The 20,034-nt window shown below is 59.8% G+C and overlaps 1 protein-coding gene across 3 annotated transcripts; it reads right to left on the minus strand.

Annotated features, from left to right (window-relative positions):
• Window positions 1-5,047: 5,047 nt before the first annotated feature.
• On the minus strand, window positions 5,048-19,325 carry TBX19 (T-box transcription factor 19). Of its 3 annotated transcripts, XM_055122684.1 has the most exons (8): window positions 19,028-19,325; window positions 13,989-14,253; window positions 13,011-13,145; window positions 12,129-12,190; window positions 10,806-10,867; window positions 9,773-9,946; window positions 7,222-7,345; window positions 5,048-5,808 (listed from the first exon to the last, which is right to left on the minus strand). In XM_055122684.1, the coding sequence occupies exons 1-8, from the start codon at window positions 19,222-19,224 to the stop codon at window positions 5,529-5,531; spliced, it is 1,299 nt and encodes a 432-aa protein (XP_054978659.1). In that variant the 5' UTR covers window positions 19,225-19,325; the 3' UTR covers window positions 5,048-5,528. The 3 variants fall into 3 exon arrangements, with proteins under 3 accessions (XP_054978659.1, XP_054978660.1, XP_054978661.1); XM_055122685.1 differs by lacking the exon at window positions 13,011-13,145; XM_055122686.1 differs by lacking the exon at window positions 9,773-9,946.
• Window positions 19,326-20,034: the final 709 nt, after the last annotated feature.

The following is a 20,034-nucleotide window of genomic DNA, read 5'->3' on the forward strand; positions in this document are numbered from 1 at the left end:
GGTGCCTCACCGTCCCCCAAACACCAGGACTGACTCCCCCAAAAGTGATGATCGAAAGGAAAGAGGAACCCGGGAAGGGCCGGGAAGGGCGCAATCCTGAGTTGAATTCGCACCTGGGGCCGTCTCCAGCCTCGGCGATGTGTGACTCTGGCCAAGGGGACCAGGATTCCTCTGAGTGGCCGGGCAGGTACCAGGCCTGGACACCCCCCGCCCCCCGTTTACTCATCCGTCACAATTCCCCCTCCCCCCTCCCCCTTTCCCTGGCCTGCAGCAGCAGGAGGTTAATTAACTGGCTGGAGATGGCACGGCCCAAGAGGGCCAGATGCCACACTGAAGTGGCACCTCGCCCCTCCACGCCCCTCCCCCACCCAGCCTGGCCTATTTAGAGCGTCCCAGACGCCAGGGTCAAGGGCGGTCGGGCGCTGGGATAGGGGGTTCCAGAAAGGGCGAGTAATGTTAACATCCTGCTCCCAGCCAGGGAGGGGGCTGAGAACTGGGCGGGTGGGGGGGGTGTTGGAGCTGGTCCCAGAGCAGCCTGCAAGATTTCCAGAAGCTTCATGAAGGCAGAGCAGGATTTAGAAGGGTGGGGTCTACTTCACAGCGGGTGGAAATGATGTTAGCATCATTTATCATATATCCAGGAGGGCGTTGGCCATGCTCGCTGCACACAGGGTTCGGTCCCCGGCATCCCTGAGCCCCGCCGGGAGTGACCACGGAGCACGGAGCCAGGAGTCAGCCCTGAGACCCTCCCGAAGTGACCCCGGAGCACTGAGCCAGGAGTCAGTCCTGAGCCCCGCCGGGTGTGGCCAGGGAAAAAAGACTTTTTATGAGGAACAGGTGCAAATAGGGGGTCTGCCTCCTGCTCCGCAAGGTGGACCTTTATTTCGTTTATTTTCCCAGGGTGTAAAGGGTTATTTTTTTTTTTAGGGGGAGCACAGAGAGAGAGAATCGTGGGACCCCCGGGTGTCCTCTTTCCCCTCGCGGGCAGCGCGCTGGAGCCTCGAATGAGCTTTCCATGAGTCAGTGGCTTTTGGGGGAGACGAGGCAGCCGCAGCGAGATGCATTTTTAGCTCCCCGGGCCCCCGGGGCGCGGGAGGCGTTGCCTGGCAACGCGCGGTGCCGCTGACGTCACCGGGGGCCCGCGCCGGGTGAGGCGGAGTCGCGGCGCGCCCCCCTCCCCGCCCCTGCCACCCACCGCGCCCACCCCCGCCCGCTTGGGCCCTGATGGAAAGGGGGTTCTCCCCACCACCCCGACCCCGCCGGGCCTGTGGCATCCGTGCGCGTGGGCAAAAAGGAAAAAAAGGGGGTGCAAGGTGGGGTCTGACGCCCCCCAGACCCGAGTCGGCTCCCAGGGCTCCGAGGGGGCGTGATGCAAGCGGGAGGGCGCGCCCCGCCTTCTCCTCCTCTCCAGGGTCCCCCAAGGCCCAAGCCCTGTCCCCCTCTCCACACCCGACAAGCTGCAACTCTGTTCTCACCCAGCTTTTTTCTTTTTTTCCAAATTTTAACAGAATTTTTTTTTCATTGGTTGAGATTCTGCCGGTTACAATCTCTTCATCATCGTGGTTTCTCGGGCACATTACGCCACTAGTGAGCGGTGTGATGTTGGCACTATGGAGTTTTTTTTTTCCCTTTAAACGCCTTTTTTATTAAAAAAAAAAAAAAAAAGTGAAGCCAGAGTGATAGCACAGTGGGAAGGGCGCTGGCCTTGCACCGCCACCTGGTTCAATCCCCGGCACCCTATGGGGTCCCCAGCACTGCCGGGAGTGACCTCTGAGCACCAAGCAAAGCCCTGAGCATCACTGGGTGTGTCCCAGGAACCCAAATAAAATAAAAGCAAAAGAAACCGAAAAGAAAAAAAAAGAAAAAATCCTAAAACCATGAAGATCACAGCAGCTCAATTTGTTGTCTGCGCCGATGAAGTGGAACAGCTGTGTGTGCGTGGGTGTGCTTGTGTGCGCGTGCGTGTATGTGCATGTATATGTGTGTGTGATTAAGGAAGGGGACACAAGGATACTGAGCATTTAAAACCTCCCTATCACGGGGCTGGAGCAATAGCACAGCGGGGAGGGCGTTTGCCTTGCACGTGGCCGACCCGGGTTCGATTCCCAGCATCCCATAGGGTCCCCCGAGCACTACCAGGAGTGATCCCTGAGTGCAGAGCCAGGAGTCAGCCTTGAGCATCCCCGGGTGTGACTCCACTCGCTGGGGCCCCAAATGCAGTTTGCTTTGTCTCAGGTCAGTGTGAAACTGGGGCCCGGTTGGACCACCCCGCGCACGCGCGCGCGCGCGCGCACACACACACACACACACACACACACGGTGCGGGAGACACCTGCTCCCCCAGGCCCGTCCTCCCGCACCCCTTCCAGACTCCCGCACCCCACGCCGTGCGCAACACGCACCCCAGCGCGCTGCCAGCAGCCCCAATGTCCAATCTCCGCGCCGAGGCGGGGGTGGGGGCTCACGATGTCCACAATGGTCAGCGCAGTCCACGCGCTGCGACCCTGGGGCTGCGTGCTAAGGCCTGGGTCCCCAAAAACTCAGACCCTCGTGCACCCTCAATTCTCCCCTGTGCAGAACTCCCGCGGCGCGCACCCGCGCGTCACGACGTCAGGACCCGACGCCAACCACTTGCCAGGTTCCAGGGGTCCCCGAAGTCAGTCTGGGGGGCTGGGAGCCCCATCTGCACTGGCTGCCCACGAGGCCCTCCCTCCTGGGCGTCCCAGCCGCCACCGTTTCCCCGGCAGCAGAAAGAACTGCATTTGCGCATGTGCGCGCTGCATGCACGCATGCACGCACGCACCCCTGGGAACGGCAGGATTCAAGGCGAGGCTGATACCGTGCGCCCCTGGGCTCAAGCCTCTCCACCCGGCGGGTGGGACACCCCCAGCTTGCACCAAACACGCAGCTTGCAGTTTCCTGGGGTGCAGGGCGCATACCCAACTCTGGCACAGCCTCCAGGAGGCTGCCCGAGCGAGTCATGCTGGGGTGGCACAGCTGAGCCACAGCCAGCCTCCACTGGGCACAGGACTGGGGACCTGGCGGGCGCGCCACGTGGTTGGGGGGCAAGGGGTGCCCTTGGCTTGGCTGATCCCTGGGTTCAGCACAAGCCTGGTGGGCGCCAAGGAGGGGGCTAGAGCCCTCTGGGGCCCCCACTTCTTTGGCCAAGGTGATGCTCTGAGTAGCGTCTCACCACCATGCAGTTGACGGTGCCATCCTAGCTGTGTGCAGTTGTGCATTTCCAGGCCAGCCACGGCCAAGTGAGATGAAGTATTTGCAACCTCCATGCACCTTATAAAGCCCCTCGCCCCTCCCGGGATGGGGCTGGTGGGTTTTCTCCCACGATTTACTGAATAGCCCTCTGGCCGGCCGCATCTGCACGCTCCTGGGGGCAGAGAGGAACTAATTCTGGAGAAGGAGAAAATGCACAGGGCGAGCTCACCGCGCGTCCTTGCAGACATCGACCGGGCAATCCCGGAGCCAGGGAACCCATCATCTGGGCCGGGTGCTGGGTGCAAACGGGGATCCGGGGCTTGCCAGCTCCCACCGTCCAGGGAGGGAGCCCAGAACACAAATGGAGAGGTGTCTCCTGACCCAGGGTCCCATCCTCAGCCGGACTCGGCTGGAGTCACCCGCGCGCGCGCGTGCGTTTTCTTGGCGTCTGTCAACACAGTCACTAGTTAACGGTCCTTGTCCTCTGGAGACACTTGGATAGGGGGTCGGGGCGGGGGGGAGAAATAGCTCAGCTCTCTCTCTTTTTTTTTTCTTTCTCCATTCAGAATCATCTCCATGAGGGGCTGGAGCAATAGCACAGCGGGTGGGGCATTTGCCTTGCAAGCGGCGGACCCGGGTTCGATTCCCAGCATCCCATATGGTCCCCAGAGCACCGCCAGGGGTGGTTCCTGAGTGCAGAGCCAGGAGTGACCCCTGAGCATCGCCGGGTGTGACCCAAAAAGCAAAAAAAAAAAAAAAAATCATCTCCATGAGCGCTCCAGGGCCAGAGACGCAAAAGAACATGGAAATGAAAACATAAAAATTCACCTTTCACGAGAACGTGGCTTTTGCGAGGCTGGTGTCTGAGCCCTGGCCGGCGCCCTGGGGTCGCAGGGATGGACCCTGACACCCGCCCAGTTCTAAGAGCCTCTCCGGGGCCCTGCGGACCCGGCACGCCCTCGCCCTTGCTGAAGCGCCCGGCCCGGCGTGGATAGCCCCGCGGAGGCCACAAGGGGGGTCCCTGGGGTGCCCACTGCGGCCCTGAGCCCGGCCCCCGCGGCTGCCACCCTTCCTGGCCTCACCCAGAGGTGCCCAGCGCGGCCCCGCCCTGTCCCTTGCATGCCTGCAACACCCACTGGGCTGCCCCCGGCACCCTTGGGGGCTGCATTGTGGGAAGGCGCTGGCGGAGCGGGCTGCGCGCGTGCTTATTGGGGTCGCATATGCCCGGCGGAGGGCAGCCCAGGTAGGCCGGGCCCTCGCTGGGGCGCCCTTGCGAGCCGCGGGCACGGCAGGGCCGTTGCCTTCCCGGAGGAAGCGCGCCGCATCCCTGCAAACGGTGCAACGCCGGGCCCCCAGGGCGGCTGCAGGCCCGGGCTCTGCTGCCACCTAGCGGCTGGCAGCGAGATTGCCGCAGAGAAACCAGGCAGAAGAAGGGGTGCAGGGAGAGGGGCAGGCTGTAACCCAGAAATAGTAGGATGGTGTGTGTGCATTGCTGCATGCACACGTTGCCTGTGGCCATAGGTGTGTGGCTGTGTAGATTGTGCATACGTGGGGGTGTTGTGTGTGTACATGCCTGGACACGTGTTTTATGCCGTGTGCACGCGTTTTGGGGTATACCCGCGAGTCGTTATGTGTGCGTGTGTTTCTGTGTGCGCCCGTGCGCGCGTATTTATACAGGTTCGGTTTCCTGGGACTGTCCGTCCCCGCCCTAAGCTCAGCCGCCAGCCAGCCTGGGAACTTGACAGACGGACGGCCCAGTGGTTAGCTCAGACACGTTTATTGGTCCGTGGGAGGTTTACTGGCGCGGTGGAGACAAGATGCAGGACCCCAGGGCTGCAGCTGGAGAAGGCTGGGGACACACGGGGTGTGTGTGTGGGGTGACCGAGGGGCCCCTTGAGATCCAAACCAGGGCCGCTGAGGGGCATGACATCGTGAGGGCCGGACAGTGCAGAGGCCGGCGTGGGGTCTGGGGTGCTCCATCCTGGGGGGCAAGGGGTGGACCGTGCCCCCCTAAGTGCCAGCTGGCCTCGCTCCAACCCACACTCAGTGGCTGGTCCTGCGGGGCCACTGCAGATCTGAACCAGTCCGAAGAGAACCTTCCGGAACCTTCCGAGAGCAATGCGGGGAAGGGGGTGCCCCATGAACCTGGGCCCCCCGAAGGTGGTGGAGGGAGCTGGAGAAAGGGGGATCAGCCTTGGGTGCACCCCCCCTCTCCTCCAGTGCACGGGGGTGGTTGGGGGAGCTCTGGGCGGGGCCTAAGCGCTACATCTAGAAGCTTCCATGCACCTTGCCCGAGGCGGCGGGGGCGGGGGGCCCTAACTCTCCAGGGAGGACGGGGAATGGCACCCGGACCCCCCTGCGCCCCCGCAGCCCGAGAAGGGGTGCGAGGCCACGGCGGTCCACGTGGACACGGCGAGGCTGGTGAGCGAGGGCTCGCCCCCCAGCACGTCCAGGCCGGCCGATGCGGGCCCCTGCGTGGACAGCGGGGAGCCCACCGGGGGCGCGCCCAGGAGGAGGGCGCCGGGCGCGCCGGCGTGAGTCTCGGGGCCGGGCGGGCCGCCGCCGCTGCTGAGGGTCCACAGGCACGGGTAGGCGCTGCGGGGAGAGGAGGCGTCAGGCCACGGGGCAGGTGCGGAGACCACCAGGAGGGGCCCCGGGGGGCCTCCTGCGGGCTGGGCTCGGGGCGCCACCAGCTCCCCCCAAAGCTGAGGGGACGGCGGCTGGGAGAGGGGGCCACCTGCTCCTCTGTCTCCCCGGCCTCGGGGTTCCTTTTATATTTACTCCATTCTGGGGAGGGGGGAGGCTGCATTTGGGACCACTCCTGGCTCTGTGCTCAGGGCTCAGTCCTGGCGGGGCTCAGGGTTACTCCTGGCTCTGTGCTCAGGGTTACTCCTGGCTCTGTGCTCAGGGTTACTCCTGGCTCTGTGCTCAGGGTTACTCCTGGCTCTGTGCTCAGGGCTCACTCCTGGAGGGGCTCATGGTTACTCCTGGCTCAGTGCTCAGGCATCACTCCTGGCGGTACTCAGAGGACCCTACAGGATGCCAGGGACTGAACCCCGGTCGGCCGTGTGCGAGGCGAAAGTCCTCCCTGCTGTGTGTGCTATAGCTCTGGCCCTCGGGGACCCTGTGCCTGCAGCCTCCCTGCCCCTCACCCCTGCTTTCCTGCACCTTCCCCAGACACTGCCGCGGAGGGGGCCCTCAGGGCTGACATTCAAAGGTCAGTTCCCGCTTACAGAATATCTGAGTGTTTTTCTGTTCTCCCTGGATGCTCAGCAAAATTTGGCCCCAGGGTGGGGCCGAGACCTGCTCTGCATTCGGCCGACGACCCGGGTTCGATCCCTGACATCTCAGAGGGTCCCCAAGCACCGCCAGGAGAGATTCCTGAGCACTGATCCAGGAGTCAGCCCTAAGCATCGCCAGGTGGGACCCAAAAGAGAAAAATAATTGGCCCAGGGACTCCGAGGGAGATCCTGGTCTCGCTGGGGCGAAGAAGGTGGCAGGGGTCAGCGCCCGCCCCCCCCCCCCGGACCCTCCTAAAAACTGCAGGAGTGGGGGCTGGAGCAATAGCACAGTGGGTAGGGCATTTGCCTTGCACGTGGCCGACCTGGGTTCGATTCCCAGCATCCCATAGGGTCCCCTGAGCACTGCCAGGGGTAATTCCTAAGTGCAGAGCCAGGAGTGACCCCTCAGCATCGCCAGGTGTGACCCAAAAAGCAAAAAAAAACGCAGGAGTGGAGGAATGAGCACTGAGCGGAGAGCAAGGGGGAGGTGCCTGCCTTGCACAGGGCCGGTCCAAGTTCCATTCCGAGTGACCCCACGAGCACCCCAGAGAGAGCCTGAGCTCAGGGCCGGCCCGAGGTGGCCCCAACACCCCCCTCCAAAAAAAGGGGGAAAGTCCCAAAGTTGAGAAAGAGCCACAGGCACGCGGGACGGCGCCTCCGGGAGCAGGACGTGTCTCTGGGGGCAAGGCCGGCCGCCCCCCGCAGCCCCCCTCAGCCCCCCACTCACCCGGGCCCCGCGCTGCCGTGCGGGGCAGACAGGAGGCCCACGGGGGGCGCGGGGGGCACGGGCGTCCAGGCCTCTGGTCCCGAGAACACCTGCAGGTTAGTGCTGGAACTTTCCATCAGGTTCACTGCAGGGAACAAGGCTGCAGTGTGAGCCGGGCAGAACCCGGGGCCTGGAGAGGGCGAGACCTGCCCCCCCAAGGGGCGCGTCTGCAGCCCCCCAAGCCCAGTCAGGCCCACCAGGGAGGTTCCTGGGGTGCGGCACCCCCAGGAGAGTGGGAAATACCCGGGGAAGGACATCTTCTAGGTCTGGGTCCCCGAACATCCCGGCTGCACCCCAAAATGATGGTATAGATGGGGGGGCTGGAGGGGTGGGAGGGAGGGAAAGGGGGAGGGGAGGGAGGAAGGAGGGGAGGAGGATGGGAAGGAGGAGGGGGAGAGGTGGGGAGGAGGGGAGGGGAGGAGGAAGGGAGGGGAGGGGAGGAGAAGAGGGAGGTGGGGAGGAGGGAGAGGAAAAGGGGAGGGGAAGGAGGGAGAGGAGGAGAGGCTGGGGAAGAGGAGGGAGGGGAGGGAGGAGAGAGGGGAGGGGAGAAAGGGAGAAGAGGAGGGAGAGGAGGAGGGGAGGGGAGGGAGGAAGGGAGGGAGGGGAGAAAGGGAGAAGAGGAGGGAGAGGAGGAGGGGGAGGGGAGGGAAAGGGAGAGAAGGGAGGAAGGGAGGGGAGGGAGGAGGAAGGGGAGGGGAAGGAGGAGGAAGGGGAGGAGAGGGAGGAGGAAGGGGAGGGGAGGGAGAGTAGGAAGGGGAGGGGAGGGGAGGGATGGGGTTGAGGGGAGGGAGGGGAGAAAGGGAGAAGAGGAGGGAGGGGAGGAGGAAGGGGAGGGGAGGGAGGAAGAAGGGGAGGGGAAAAGGAAGGGGAGGGGAGGGAGGAGGGAGGGAAGGGGAGGGAAGGGGAGGACAGAGGGGGAGGGGAGGGAGGAAGGGGGAAGAGGGTCTCAGTCTCCAGCTCTAGCTGCTTCTCCAGCTTTCATTCTGGCACCTTCCATCTCGTCCCCCTCCCTCCCGCCCCTTTTCATCCTGGGACCCTCAGGTGGTCCCACCCTCTGTGCCCCCAGACCCCAGGCCTGTGTCACCTCCCCTCCGCATCCCCTGCGATGTCCGGTCACCCCCCACCCCGCCGGCCCACCGTCCCCAGCTCCTGCCCCGCCTTTTCTTCCCCCGCTTCTCAGGGGCCCCCGGGGGCCTCGTTAGAGCCTCTGCACAGCCGAGGGCCCGCCGGCCCCAGGGACGAGGGGGCACAGCCCAGCCCTGACCGCAGGAGCCGAGCCCAGGGCCGCTCGCAGGGCACCGGGCCGGACACGGCCAGCAGCAGGTGGACGCCGGTGCTGTGGGCCAGCTGGCTCTGCGGACAGGGGTCAGCAGCCTCGCCGCCCCCCGCCCGAGTGGACACTCTCAGGGCGCCCCATTCCCCGGGGCCAACGCAGCAACAGCACGAGGGCGGGTGGAGGCTCCCACAAGCCCCCGTCCTGGGGGGGTCCCCCCCTCCCAGCCAGACTCTGGGGCCCCCCAGCCGCTCCCCAGCCCACAAGGCCCCTCCCGGCCAGCTGGAGAGGGACCTGCCGGGCCCAGCACCCAAACAGCCCCCAGAGCCGGAGCGTGAGGCCCAGGTCTGACCCCAACACCCCGAAGGACCCCCCTGGGGAGACCTGAGCTCCAAGGACCCCGGGAACGCCCGTCCTGGCCCTGCATCCCCTGAGTAAAGGAGATAAGTGCGCAGGGCAGCGGGGAGGGCGCTTGCCTGGCACACAGCAGACCCGGGTTCGGGCCCGGAGCTCCCGTCTAGTCCCCCTGAGCCCACCAGGAGTGATTCCTGAGTGCAGAGGCGGGATCAGCCCTGAGCATCGCTGGCTGTGGCCCCCCCAAAGTCAGCAACAACTATAACGCACTCAATAGTATCCAAGGCAAGGGGCCACACGGCTGGCTTCTTACTTCTTTTCATCAGCAGTTTACCTGTTTTACACACACATACATGCACATGCATGCACACATACATGTGCATGCATGCACATAAATGCATGCACACACACATGCACACACGCACAGACACGTGTGCACACACAAACACACACATATGCATGCATGCAGACACAGGCACACATGCACACACGCAGACTTGGACCCGGAGCTCCCGTCTAGTTCCTCTGAGCCCATGGGAAGTGATTTAAGCACACAAGCAGACATGCACACATACATACACACATGCACACACATACACATATATGCACATGCATGCACACATGCGTGCACCTGTACACACGCATGCACATGCACACATGTACATGCATGCACTGCAAACGCATGCACACACGTGCATACATGCATGCACATGTACGCACATGCACGCACATGCATGCACATGCAAATGTATGCACACATGTGCATACACGCATGCACATGTACACACACATACACATGCACATACACATATGCACATACACACATGCACACACATGCACATACACACGCGCACACCCCCAAGGCGGATCGCTGGCGGCACACACCTGCGGGGCCGTGGCTCCTGTGCGCGCAGGCCGGCGGGTAGGGGACATGGCGGTGCCCGCGGTGGTGCTCGCAGCTGTGGCCGTGGGGGGACAGCGGCAGCCCCCCCGGGTACTGGTAACCGGCACTTCCTGCTGCGCACACGCCTTCCGGGTTAGAGAAGATCCAGCCTCCCACTGCACACAGACAGAGCCCGGGGGATGGGGGCCGTGAGGGGTCTTGCTGGGGTCAGAGGGCTCAGTCCGGGTAGGGACCAGCGGGCCAGCGGGGAGGGGGAGTGGGCAAGGGGAGGGGGAGCATCGCCTTGAACACGAGGCTTGAGCAAGGCAGTGCTCAGGGGTCACTCCTGGCGGTGCTCGGGGGACCCTAGGGGATGCCAGGGATCGAACCCGGGTCGGCCACGTGCCAGGCCAACGCTCTCCCCACTGTGCTATGGCTCCGCCCCCCCACCCCCAGCACTTTGCAGAACCTTCTAGAAGCCTCCGGGTGGTGGAAATTTATCTGCGGGGCAGAACTTTCAGGCAGTGTGGGAGAGAGCAGGGCTGAACCCCGCGTCTTTCCACGGTTGGAAAACAAAACCAACCAACCCCTCAATGAAACGGGAGCGGGTGGGGGCGCAGGAGCGGACCCCAGCACCTCGATCTCTTCTGGAAATTGCAAAAAAATCTAGGTGGGTGGGCAGGGAAACGACGTAAAAGGGCTGGGACTCACGTGGGAACCCCAGTTTCGAACCCCAGAACCTCACAACCCTCTGAGCATCACTGGGAATGGGGCCTCCTCATCACCCCAAATAGTCTTTTTTTTTTTTGCTTTTTGGGTCACACCCGGCGATGCTCAGGGGTTCCTCCTGGCTCTGCACTCAGGAATTACTCCTGGAGGTCCTCAGGGGACCATATGGGATGCTGGGATTTGAACCCGGGTTGGCCGCGTGCAAGGCAAATGCCCTACCCACTGTGCTATCGCTCCAGCCCCTCCCAAATAGTCTTATGTGGTGAGACCCTCCTCAGCCCTCCCTGCCCGGGACCCCCAACTCACAGTGAGAGTACTTCACGTGCTGGCTCTCTGATATACTTTCCGGAAGTTCTTTCAGGTGATTCCTGGAAGAGAAGCCGAGGGGGGCCAAGACGGGGAGGTGACCCCCCCAAGTGCAGGAGAAAACAGACCCAGTTTTTCCGGCTTCCACCTTTCGTGGGAGACGAAAATCAAAACTGGGGCTGGAGCGATGGCACAGCGGGGAGGGCACAGCCTCACGTGTAGTCGGCCGGGTTTGATCCCGGCGCCACATCCGGCCCCCTGAGTGACCCCTGGGTGTCCAGCCAGGAGTGAGCCCCAAGCATAGAGCCCAGAGTGACCCCCAAGTACCTCCAGGAGTGACCCCCCAGCACTGCTAGGAGTGAGCACCGCTAACACAGAGTCAGGAGTGATCCCTGAACACAGAGCCAGGAGTAAGCTCTGAGCACAGAGCCAGGAGTGAGCCCTGAGCACTGAGCCAGGAGTAAGTTCTGAGCACAGAGCCAGGAGTGAGCTCTGAGCACAGGGCCAGGAGTAAGCTCTGAGCACTGAGCCAGGAGTGAGCTCTGAACACTGAGCTAGGAGTGAACTCTGAGCACAGGGCCAGGAGTGAGCTCTGAGCACAGGGCCAGGAATCAGCCCTGAGCACAGAGCCAGGAGTAAGCTCTGAGCACTGAGCCAGGCGTCAGCCCTGAGCACAGAGCCAGGAGTAACCCCCAAGCACAGAGTCAGGTTGATCCCGGAGTGAGCACAGGAGTAAGGAGTGAGCCCTGAGCACTGAGCCAGGAGTGAGTTCTGAGCACAGGGTCAGGAGTAAGCTCTGAGCACTGAGCCAGGAGTCAGCCCTGAGCACAGAGCCAGGAGTAACCCCCAAGCACAGAGTCAGGTTGATCCCTGAGCACAGAGCCAGGAGTGAGCCCTGAGCACTGAGCCAGGAGTGAGTTCTGAGCACTGAGCCAGGAGTAAGCCCTGAGCACTGAGCCAGGAGTCAGCCCTGAGCTCAGAGCCAGGAGTCAGCCCCGAGCACAGAGCCAGGAGTGACCCCAGCACTGCTGGATTTGGCCTATAAACCAAGAAAGATGAAAAAAAAAAAACTATTTTCATCACGATCCTCTGCCCCCATTTTTCTTGCCGGAACATTCTCGACTCGGAATCCTGCCCTTGTGCCCGGGCCGTGTATCTCGGTGTCTGCAGCCTGGACTCGCCCTGCACGCACCCTCGGGGGTCCGGCCCCACCGTACAGAGAAACAGGAAGGCAGCGACGCTCCAGCCTGGCCCCTTCCGTGACGGTGGGTCTCACACACGCGGAAGCCGACGCCGAGGGTTTTCCAGAACCTTCCCACTCACCTCTCTTTGGCATCCAGGAAGGCTTTGGCGAAGGGGTTGTACTTGATCTTGAGGGCCGTGATCTGGGACAAAGGCAAGAAGAGCCCGTGGAAATGGGACTCGAGGGAACGGAGCCCCTAGCCCAGCGGGGAGGGCGCCGGCCTGGCAAGCAGTCAACCTGGGTTTGATCCCTGGCATCCCATAGGGTCCCCTGAGCACTGCCAGGAGTGATTCCTGAGTGCAGAGCCAGGAGTCAGCCCTGAGCATCGCCGGGTGGGACCCAAAAAGCAAAAAAATTAAAAATATAAAATAAGGGGCCAGAGCGATAGCACAGCGGGTAGGGTGTTTGCCTTGCACGTGGCCGACCTGGGTTCGATCCCCAGCATCCCATATGGTCCCCTGAGCACCGCCAGGAGTAATTCCTGAGTGCAAAGCCAGGAGTAACCCCTGAGCATCGCTGGGTGTGACCCAAAAAGCAAAATAATAATAATAATAATAATATATATATATATATATATAAAATAAAAGGAAAAGGGGTCCCTGCTGAGTGACCGATTCCCAGAACCCCCTCCTGAGCACCCCCCGTCTCTGCATGACATGGCACATACACATACTAGCACGTGTGGACACCGCAGAGATACATATCGTACACAGAGGCACAAGGACATGCATGAATGCGAACATTCACACGTATAGCTGAACCCATGTGCAAGCCTGTATATATGCACGATCATACGGGGCACACGCATTGTTCACACACCAGCGTGCACACGGGGAAACATGACACACACACGTACTTATGCACGGACTCTTGCGTCTGGGCTCACAGCACCCCTTTGTGTACTGCACGCGTGTGCACCCCACCCACATGCCTGAACACGCCTGAACACACGTGGCGCCCACCTCCTCGTTCTGGTAGGCTGTCACGGCGATGAACTGGGTCTCCGGGAAGGAGCAATTCATCACCATCCGGTGGGCGCCCCCCACGCGCACCACGTGAACGTGGGGCTCGTATTTGTGCAGGGAATTCAGCATGATCTAGAGAGAGGGGAGAGGGGCTGCCGGCAGACGCACTCGGGAGGGGTGCCAAAGCGATAGCACAGCGGGGAGGGCATTGGCCTTGCACGCGACTGCCAGGAGGGATTCCTGAGTGCAGAGCCAGGAGGAACCCCTGAGCATCGCTGGGTGGGACCCAAAAAGAAAAACAAAACAAAACAAAATAAAAACTCCCTAATAGGAGTCCTAAGCTAAACGGAGAAAAACAGGAGGAAGAAAAAATAAATAAATAAATAAATAAATAAAAAACACCCCCAAACACAAAACCTTCCTTATTTAAGGTTGGTTCGGCTGTTTCTTCCCCCCCTCAACTCCGCCCCCAAAAGCTGATTCAATATTCTATTGATAATTATCATAATACCCAAGTGGAAGTAGCAATTATTTCATTTGGGAGCAGCTTTTGATGAAGGGATTCGCTGACTGCCAACATTCCACTTACCCCAATTAAGGGGGGGGGAGAAAATAACAAAACCCAGGTGGGCCCCCGCCTCTCCCGGTGGACGCAGGGGGAGGGGAGAGCCAGAGGGTCCCAGACCCCCATTCTGAAAGGGCTGGTGATTAAGGGGGCCGAGCCCACCCACCTGCCTCTCCTCTTGCTAGAGCAGGAAGTCCATTAAAAACTGAAAAGCCGCAATTAAGGCCTGTTTATTCCTGTTTACGTCGGGGGAGGGGGAGTAATTGGCTTTGGGGGGGACGAGAGGCCAGCGAGGGTCTGGCTAATTGGGTAAATGTACCCTTGGCACTGCTTGATCGGAGGTGGAGGGGCGTTGGGGTGACCCGCACTCCGCACCCCTGCAACCCCCCCGCCCCACCCCCGCCACCTACCTGGCCGCTGCCATTGACCTTGTTGGTCAGCTTCACCTTGCTGAAGGAGATGGGGGCCTTCATCCAGTGCGCCCCGAAGTTGGGGGAGTCGGGGTGGATGTAGACGCAGCTGTGGCTGGATGCCTCCGGCTTGCCCGCGGGCACCCACGCCCCGTTGACGTACTTCCAGCGGTGGCCGTCCGTGGGCACGAAGTCCAGCAGCAGCGAGTACATGGCGTTGGGGTCCAGCCCCGTGACACTGATCTTCAGGACGGGGAACATCCGTCTAGGAGGGGAAGGGGGGAGGGGGGAGGGGGGAGGGGGGGCGAGAAGGGCAAAGACAGAGAGAGTTGGAAATAACCGCGCTGGCCTCGGTCCCTGTACTCACACCACAGTGCTCACAAGAAGGGGGAGAGAGAGACAGAGAGAGAGTGAGAGAGAGGGAGAGAGAGGGAGGGGGAGGGAGAGAGAGAAGAGAGGGAGGAAGAGAAGGGGAGAGAGAAGGAGAGATAGAGAAAGGGGGAAAGAGGGAGGGAGAGAGGAGAGAAGGGGAGAGAGAAGAGAGAGGGGGAGGGAAAGGGAGAGAGGGAGAGAGAAAGAGACAGAGGGGGGAGAGAAAGAGAGAGAGAGTGAAGGAGAGGAGAGACAGGGAGAGAAAGGGAGAATGAGACAGAGAGAGAGGGAGAGAGAGCAAAGGAGAGGAGAGAGAAAGAGATAGAGAAGGACAGAGAGAGGAGAGAGAGTAGAAGAGAGAGGGGGAGAAAGGGAGAGAGGGAGAGAGAGGGAGAGAGAGAGGAAGAGAGGGAGAGAGGGAGGAGGGAGAGAGAGGGAGAGAGAGAGGGAGAGAGAGAAGGGGAGAGAACAGAGGAGAGAGAGAGAGGAGAGATAGAGAAGGAGAGACAGAGGGGGAGGGAGAGAGAGAGAGAGAGAGAGAGAGAGAGAAGAAAAGCAACTGCCATAGAGGCAGGCAGGGGGTGGGGGGGTGGGTGACGGGAGGGACCCTGGGGACACGGGTGCTGGGAAATGTGCCCTGGTGGAGGGGCAGGTGTTGGAACCCTGTAGGACTGACACCGGACCATGAACAGCTTTGTAAGGGTCTATCTCACAGTGATGCAATTTAAAATTTTTTTTAAAAAATCAGGGGGCTGGAGTGATAGCATAGCGGGTAGGGCATTTGCCTTGCATGTGTCCAACCCGGGTTCGAATCCCAGCATCCCATATGGTCCCCCGAGCACCACCAGGAGTGATTCCTGAGTGCAGAGCCAGGAGTAACCCCTGTGCATCGCCGGGTGTGACACAAAAAGCAAAAAAAAAAAAAAAAGTCAAAGAAACTGTCCCTTCCACTGGCTCTCTCCAGTTTAAGGGGGTCTTCCTTGGGGCACAGGAGGGGGAATCTAGGGGGGAAGCAGAGGGCTGCAGGGCTTCCTTTGAGCATGATGAAAACATGCTGTAATAAGGGCCGGAGAGATAGCACAGTGGGGAGGGTGTTGGCCTTGCACGCGGCTGACCCGGGTTCGATTCCCAGCATCCCATAGGGTCCCCTGAGCACCGCCAGGGGTGATTCCTGAGTGCAGAGCCAGGAGTCAGCCCTGAGCATCACCGAGTGTGGCCCCTCCCTCCCAAAGAAAGGAATGATGAAAGTAGATGCCAAGATAATCTATTATTAAATTGGGCTTTATGATGGTTTCAGAAATTTACGTTATTTAATTCTTGAAACACAGCTATGTCTTTACAGGGTGATTGTATTCACTTTGCTTTCCTACATGGTCACTTGGACACAGGAGATTATTACTCTCAGCCAATAAATACAAAGAATAATGCATGAAATTCTGATTCTGATTCTGATTCTGATTATTATTATTATTATTGCTTTCCGGGTCACACCTGGCGATGCTCAGGGATTCCTCCTGGCTCTGCACTCAGGAATTACCCCTGGTGGTGCTCGGGGGACCCTATGGGATGCCAGGGATCAAACCCAGGTCAGCTGCGTGCAAGGCAAACACCCTCCCCACTGGGCTATCACTCCAGCCCCAATTCTGACCTATTATTCAGAAATAAAATTTTTACGTTTCTTTGAAAGCAAAGGGAAAAAAAAATCCAACTAGAAATGGAGAGATATTTGATATTAAAAAGAGTATCTTAGGGGGCCAGAGTGATAGCACAGGTGGGGAGGGCGTTGGCCTTACAGGGGTCCAACCTGGGTTCGATCCCCGGCATCCCATAGGGTCCCCTGAGCACTGCCAAGAAAATTCCTGAGTGCAGAGCTGGGAGTCAGCCCTGAGCACCGCTGGGTGTGACTCCAAAAAGCAAAAAAAAAAAACAACTCCACAACGTATCTTAGGATTGTTGTGTCATACAGTGATACAGAAAAGGTCTTTGAGAGGCTGGGGCGATAGCACAGCGGGGAGGGCGTTTGCCTTGCACGCGGCCGACCGGGTTCAATCCCCAGCATCCCATAGGGTCCCCTGAGCACTGCCAGGAGTAATTCCTGAGTGCAGAGCCAGGAGGGACCCCTGAGCATCGCCGGGTGTGACCCAAAAAGAATAAATAAATAAATAAATAAATAAATAAATAAATAGAGGGACTGGAGTGATAGCACAGCGGGGAGGGCGTTTGCCTTGCACGCGGCCGACCAGGGTTCGATTTCCAGCATCCCATATGGTCCCCTGAGCACCTCCAGGAGTAATTCCTGAGTGCAAAGCCAGGAGTAACCCCTGTGCATCGCCAGGTGTGACCCAAAAAGCAAAAAAATAAAATAAAATAAATAGATAGATAGATAGATAATAAAAAATAAAAACAAGGGCTGGCCAGAAGAATTCCCTGCGCTAAGGACTTACTATGCGAAAAAGTATGGCAGGAAGTAAACCCTGGTCAGAATAAAGAGGTGACACCAATCAATCAATCAATGGAACTAAAAACTGATTTTGTAATTCCTTCTACCATAGAGGCTAAAAATTGGGTCTCTCTCTCTCACACACACAACAGATATGAAAAGCAATAAACCGGGACTGGAGTGATAGCACAGCAGGTAGGGCATTTGCCTTTCATGAGGCCAACCCGGGTTCGAGTCCCAGCATCCCATAGGGTCCCCCAAGCACCGCCAGGAGTGATTCCTGAGTGCAGAGCCAGGAGGAACCCCCGAGCATCGCCGGGTGTGACCCAAAAAGCAAAAAAAAAAGAAGAAAAGAAAAGAAAAGAAAAGCAATAAACCTCCCTTCAGAAAGAGAAGGAAGACACGGAGAGAAGGGGCAAACCGACCCCCAGTGAACACTCCTGCAGAACTGACTGTGATCCTCAGAATGCGTTTATTTTGGGCCCATCGCCATGTTTTAAACATCTATGAGTATTCTACGCACCTAAACATTGCACCGAAAGCAATTCGGGAATAAATCAATCTCAAGGAACATTAACGTAAACGGGAGGCGGGTGTTTGGGGCTACCCAGACATGCTAGGGGCTAACCCTGTACTATCTGCCTGGACCCAGGGCACGGTTTGTTGGTTTGTTGGCTTTATTTTTGGGCCACACCTGGTGGTGCTCAGGGCTTACTCCTGGCTCTGCACTCAGGGCTTGGGGAGACCTTTTGGGGTGCTGAGGACCGAACAAACCCAAGTCAGCTGTGTGCAAGGCAAGTGCCCTGCCGCTGTCCTATTGCTCTGGCCTGTAAAAGCACAATATTATTATTATTATTATTGTTGTTGTTGTTATTATTATTGTTGTTGTTAGCTTTTTGGGTCTCACCCAGCAGTGCTCAGGGGTTCCTCCTGGCTCTGCACTCAGGAATCACTCCTGGCGGTGCTCAGGGGACCCTATGGGATGCCGGGGATCGAACCCGGGTCAGTCATGTACATGGCAAATGCCCTCCCTGCTGTGCTATCACTCCGGCCTGCACAATTTTGACAACAGTTACCTGTGACGGCTGCGTCTTGCTTGGGGCCGGGGGAATAACTGTGTGCCATGGTCAGGGATCATAGGGTGATGTCCCAGGGCTCCCCTACATTTCACACCACCAGGGGAAAGCGGGCCGGGCCACCCCCAACCCCACAGAGACACTTCTTCACAAGACACAGCCTGCTAGAACATTCTCTGGTCCCCCTGCACGAGCAGAGCACTTCTCCTGGAGTCAGGGTGTTTGCAGGTTCCCCTGCTCTCCGACCTCGTGGGGCAGTGAGACCAGTTTGGCCGTGCTGTGGGGGTGCGGCCACGCCAGCTTCCAGAATCCGTGGTTCCCCTACAGGACAGGGAGCTTCTTTAATGCCTGCAACAGCCCCTTAGCAGCCGGGGTTGACCAGGGTCCGAGGATCTGACTCGGGTGAGCCTGAATTTGCCGGGAGCAAGTCTATCTCCTTTCTCTCTGCAGTTCACTGAAATGTCTCGGACTGTTGTATACCCACGAAGGTGTGTGTGAGCGCACACTCACACACATATACACGCACACACACATGCACACACATGCACATGCACACATGCACGCACATGCACACACAAACACAAACATACACACATATGCACACACATGCACACACGCATGCACATGCACACACAAACACACACATATGCACACACATACATGCACGCACATGCACACACATGTGCATACACAAGCACGCACACATGCACACTCACACATGCATGCACACACGCACGTGCACACATGCACACACGCACATATGTGCACACATATGCACACACGCATGCACACACACATACACACACACTCGCACTCACTCGAACCGCATCTCTGTTGCCTGCCTCCAGCTCATCGGAAATTCGGGGCAGAGTTGGTGAGACTCAAGGCAACCTGCCCCTGCCCCAGAGCTGTCAGAAACTCCCCCCAATTTGGGGGCGAAGGGACTGTCATCCTCCACCTCGGCTCAGAGCCACCGCCCGGCACGTCTGCATTTAAAACTGCCTGCGGGATGCGGGGGCGGGGGGGGACCCCACACTTTTCTGGGGCTCTCGGGAACACGGGGGAAACCGGCCGGGGGAAGAGTGTCAGAGACCCCGAAGGGCATCGAACTCGCAGCCTCTGCGTCCCAGCCCGCCCGCCCGCAGACCCACCTGCCGTTCTTGGTGACGATCATCTCGTTGGTGGCGTCCTTGAAGCGCTTCCAGAGCACGGCGTCCTCCAGGACGATGCGGAGGCCCTTCTCTGTGGGGTCACCTTTGTCCCTGCCCGCCCGGAGCTCGTTCTCCACCACGTGCAGCAGCCTGGACACGGTCCCCTCGGCGGCCTTGGGGGCGCCCGCCTCACTCATGGTCTGGGCCAGCCTGGACGGGGCTCCCTCGCCCGCGGCTCCCGGCCCGCTGGCCCGAGGCTGGGACCCGGGGCCAAGAGACCGGAGGCTTCTGCCTCAACTCCTGGCATCACACTTCAAGTCTCCAAATTATCCCAGCAACCTGTTAAGCCCCCCGGCGGGGCGGGCGAGGGGTGGGGGGCCCCCCTCCCCGCGGGCGCTTAATTAGGCCCCGGATCAGGTGGGAGGCGGCCCGCAGCTGCCATTGGCTGTGGGGAAGGAGGGTTCTCCGTCCAAATTATCAGGCTTTTATCTTCTTGTACCTGAAGAGCTCTAATCGGCGGGTTGAGGGCTATTTTCCCGTTAATTAAAATGGTTCCGGGGACCAGACTTCAACAATCAGGAAAATCATGTTTGTGTCTGAAGCACGCGCCCGCCCTTTGCACCCGCACCACCCCCCCAACTCAGTCCCAGGGAATGGGGTTCTGATGCCTTAGGGCATCTGGGCCAAGGCCAAGGGCCACACGACCACGACCACCGGGGACCCAGGGTCCTGCTTAGCGCATCAGCAGCCGGGGTGGGGGCCCAAGGGAAGGGCGGTGGGTTCAATCCCAGGACCCTAGGCCGAAACCCAGGCAAACAAAATGGGCAGACGGGAAGGACTAGGGTCAAGTGCAAGGACAGCCGGCTGGTCCCCCACTGATCACCGCCTTCTGCCAGCAAAAGATAACGGCTTTGGGAGGGCCCCACGTTGAGGGGTCAGGCGGAAGGAAACCCTGGCAGAGCTGGGGGAAACTGAGGCTTCAGGCCCATGGGGACCCCCAGGGGACC

This window comes from Sorex araneus, chromosome X, assembly GCF_027595985.1.
Source record: "Sorex araneus isolate mSorAra2 chromosome X, mSorAra2.pri, whole genome shotgun sequence".
NCBI lineage: Eukaryota > Metazoa > Chordata > Mammalia > Eulipotyphla > Soricidae > Sorex > Sorex araneus.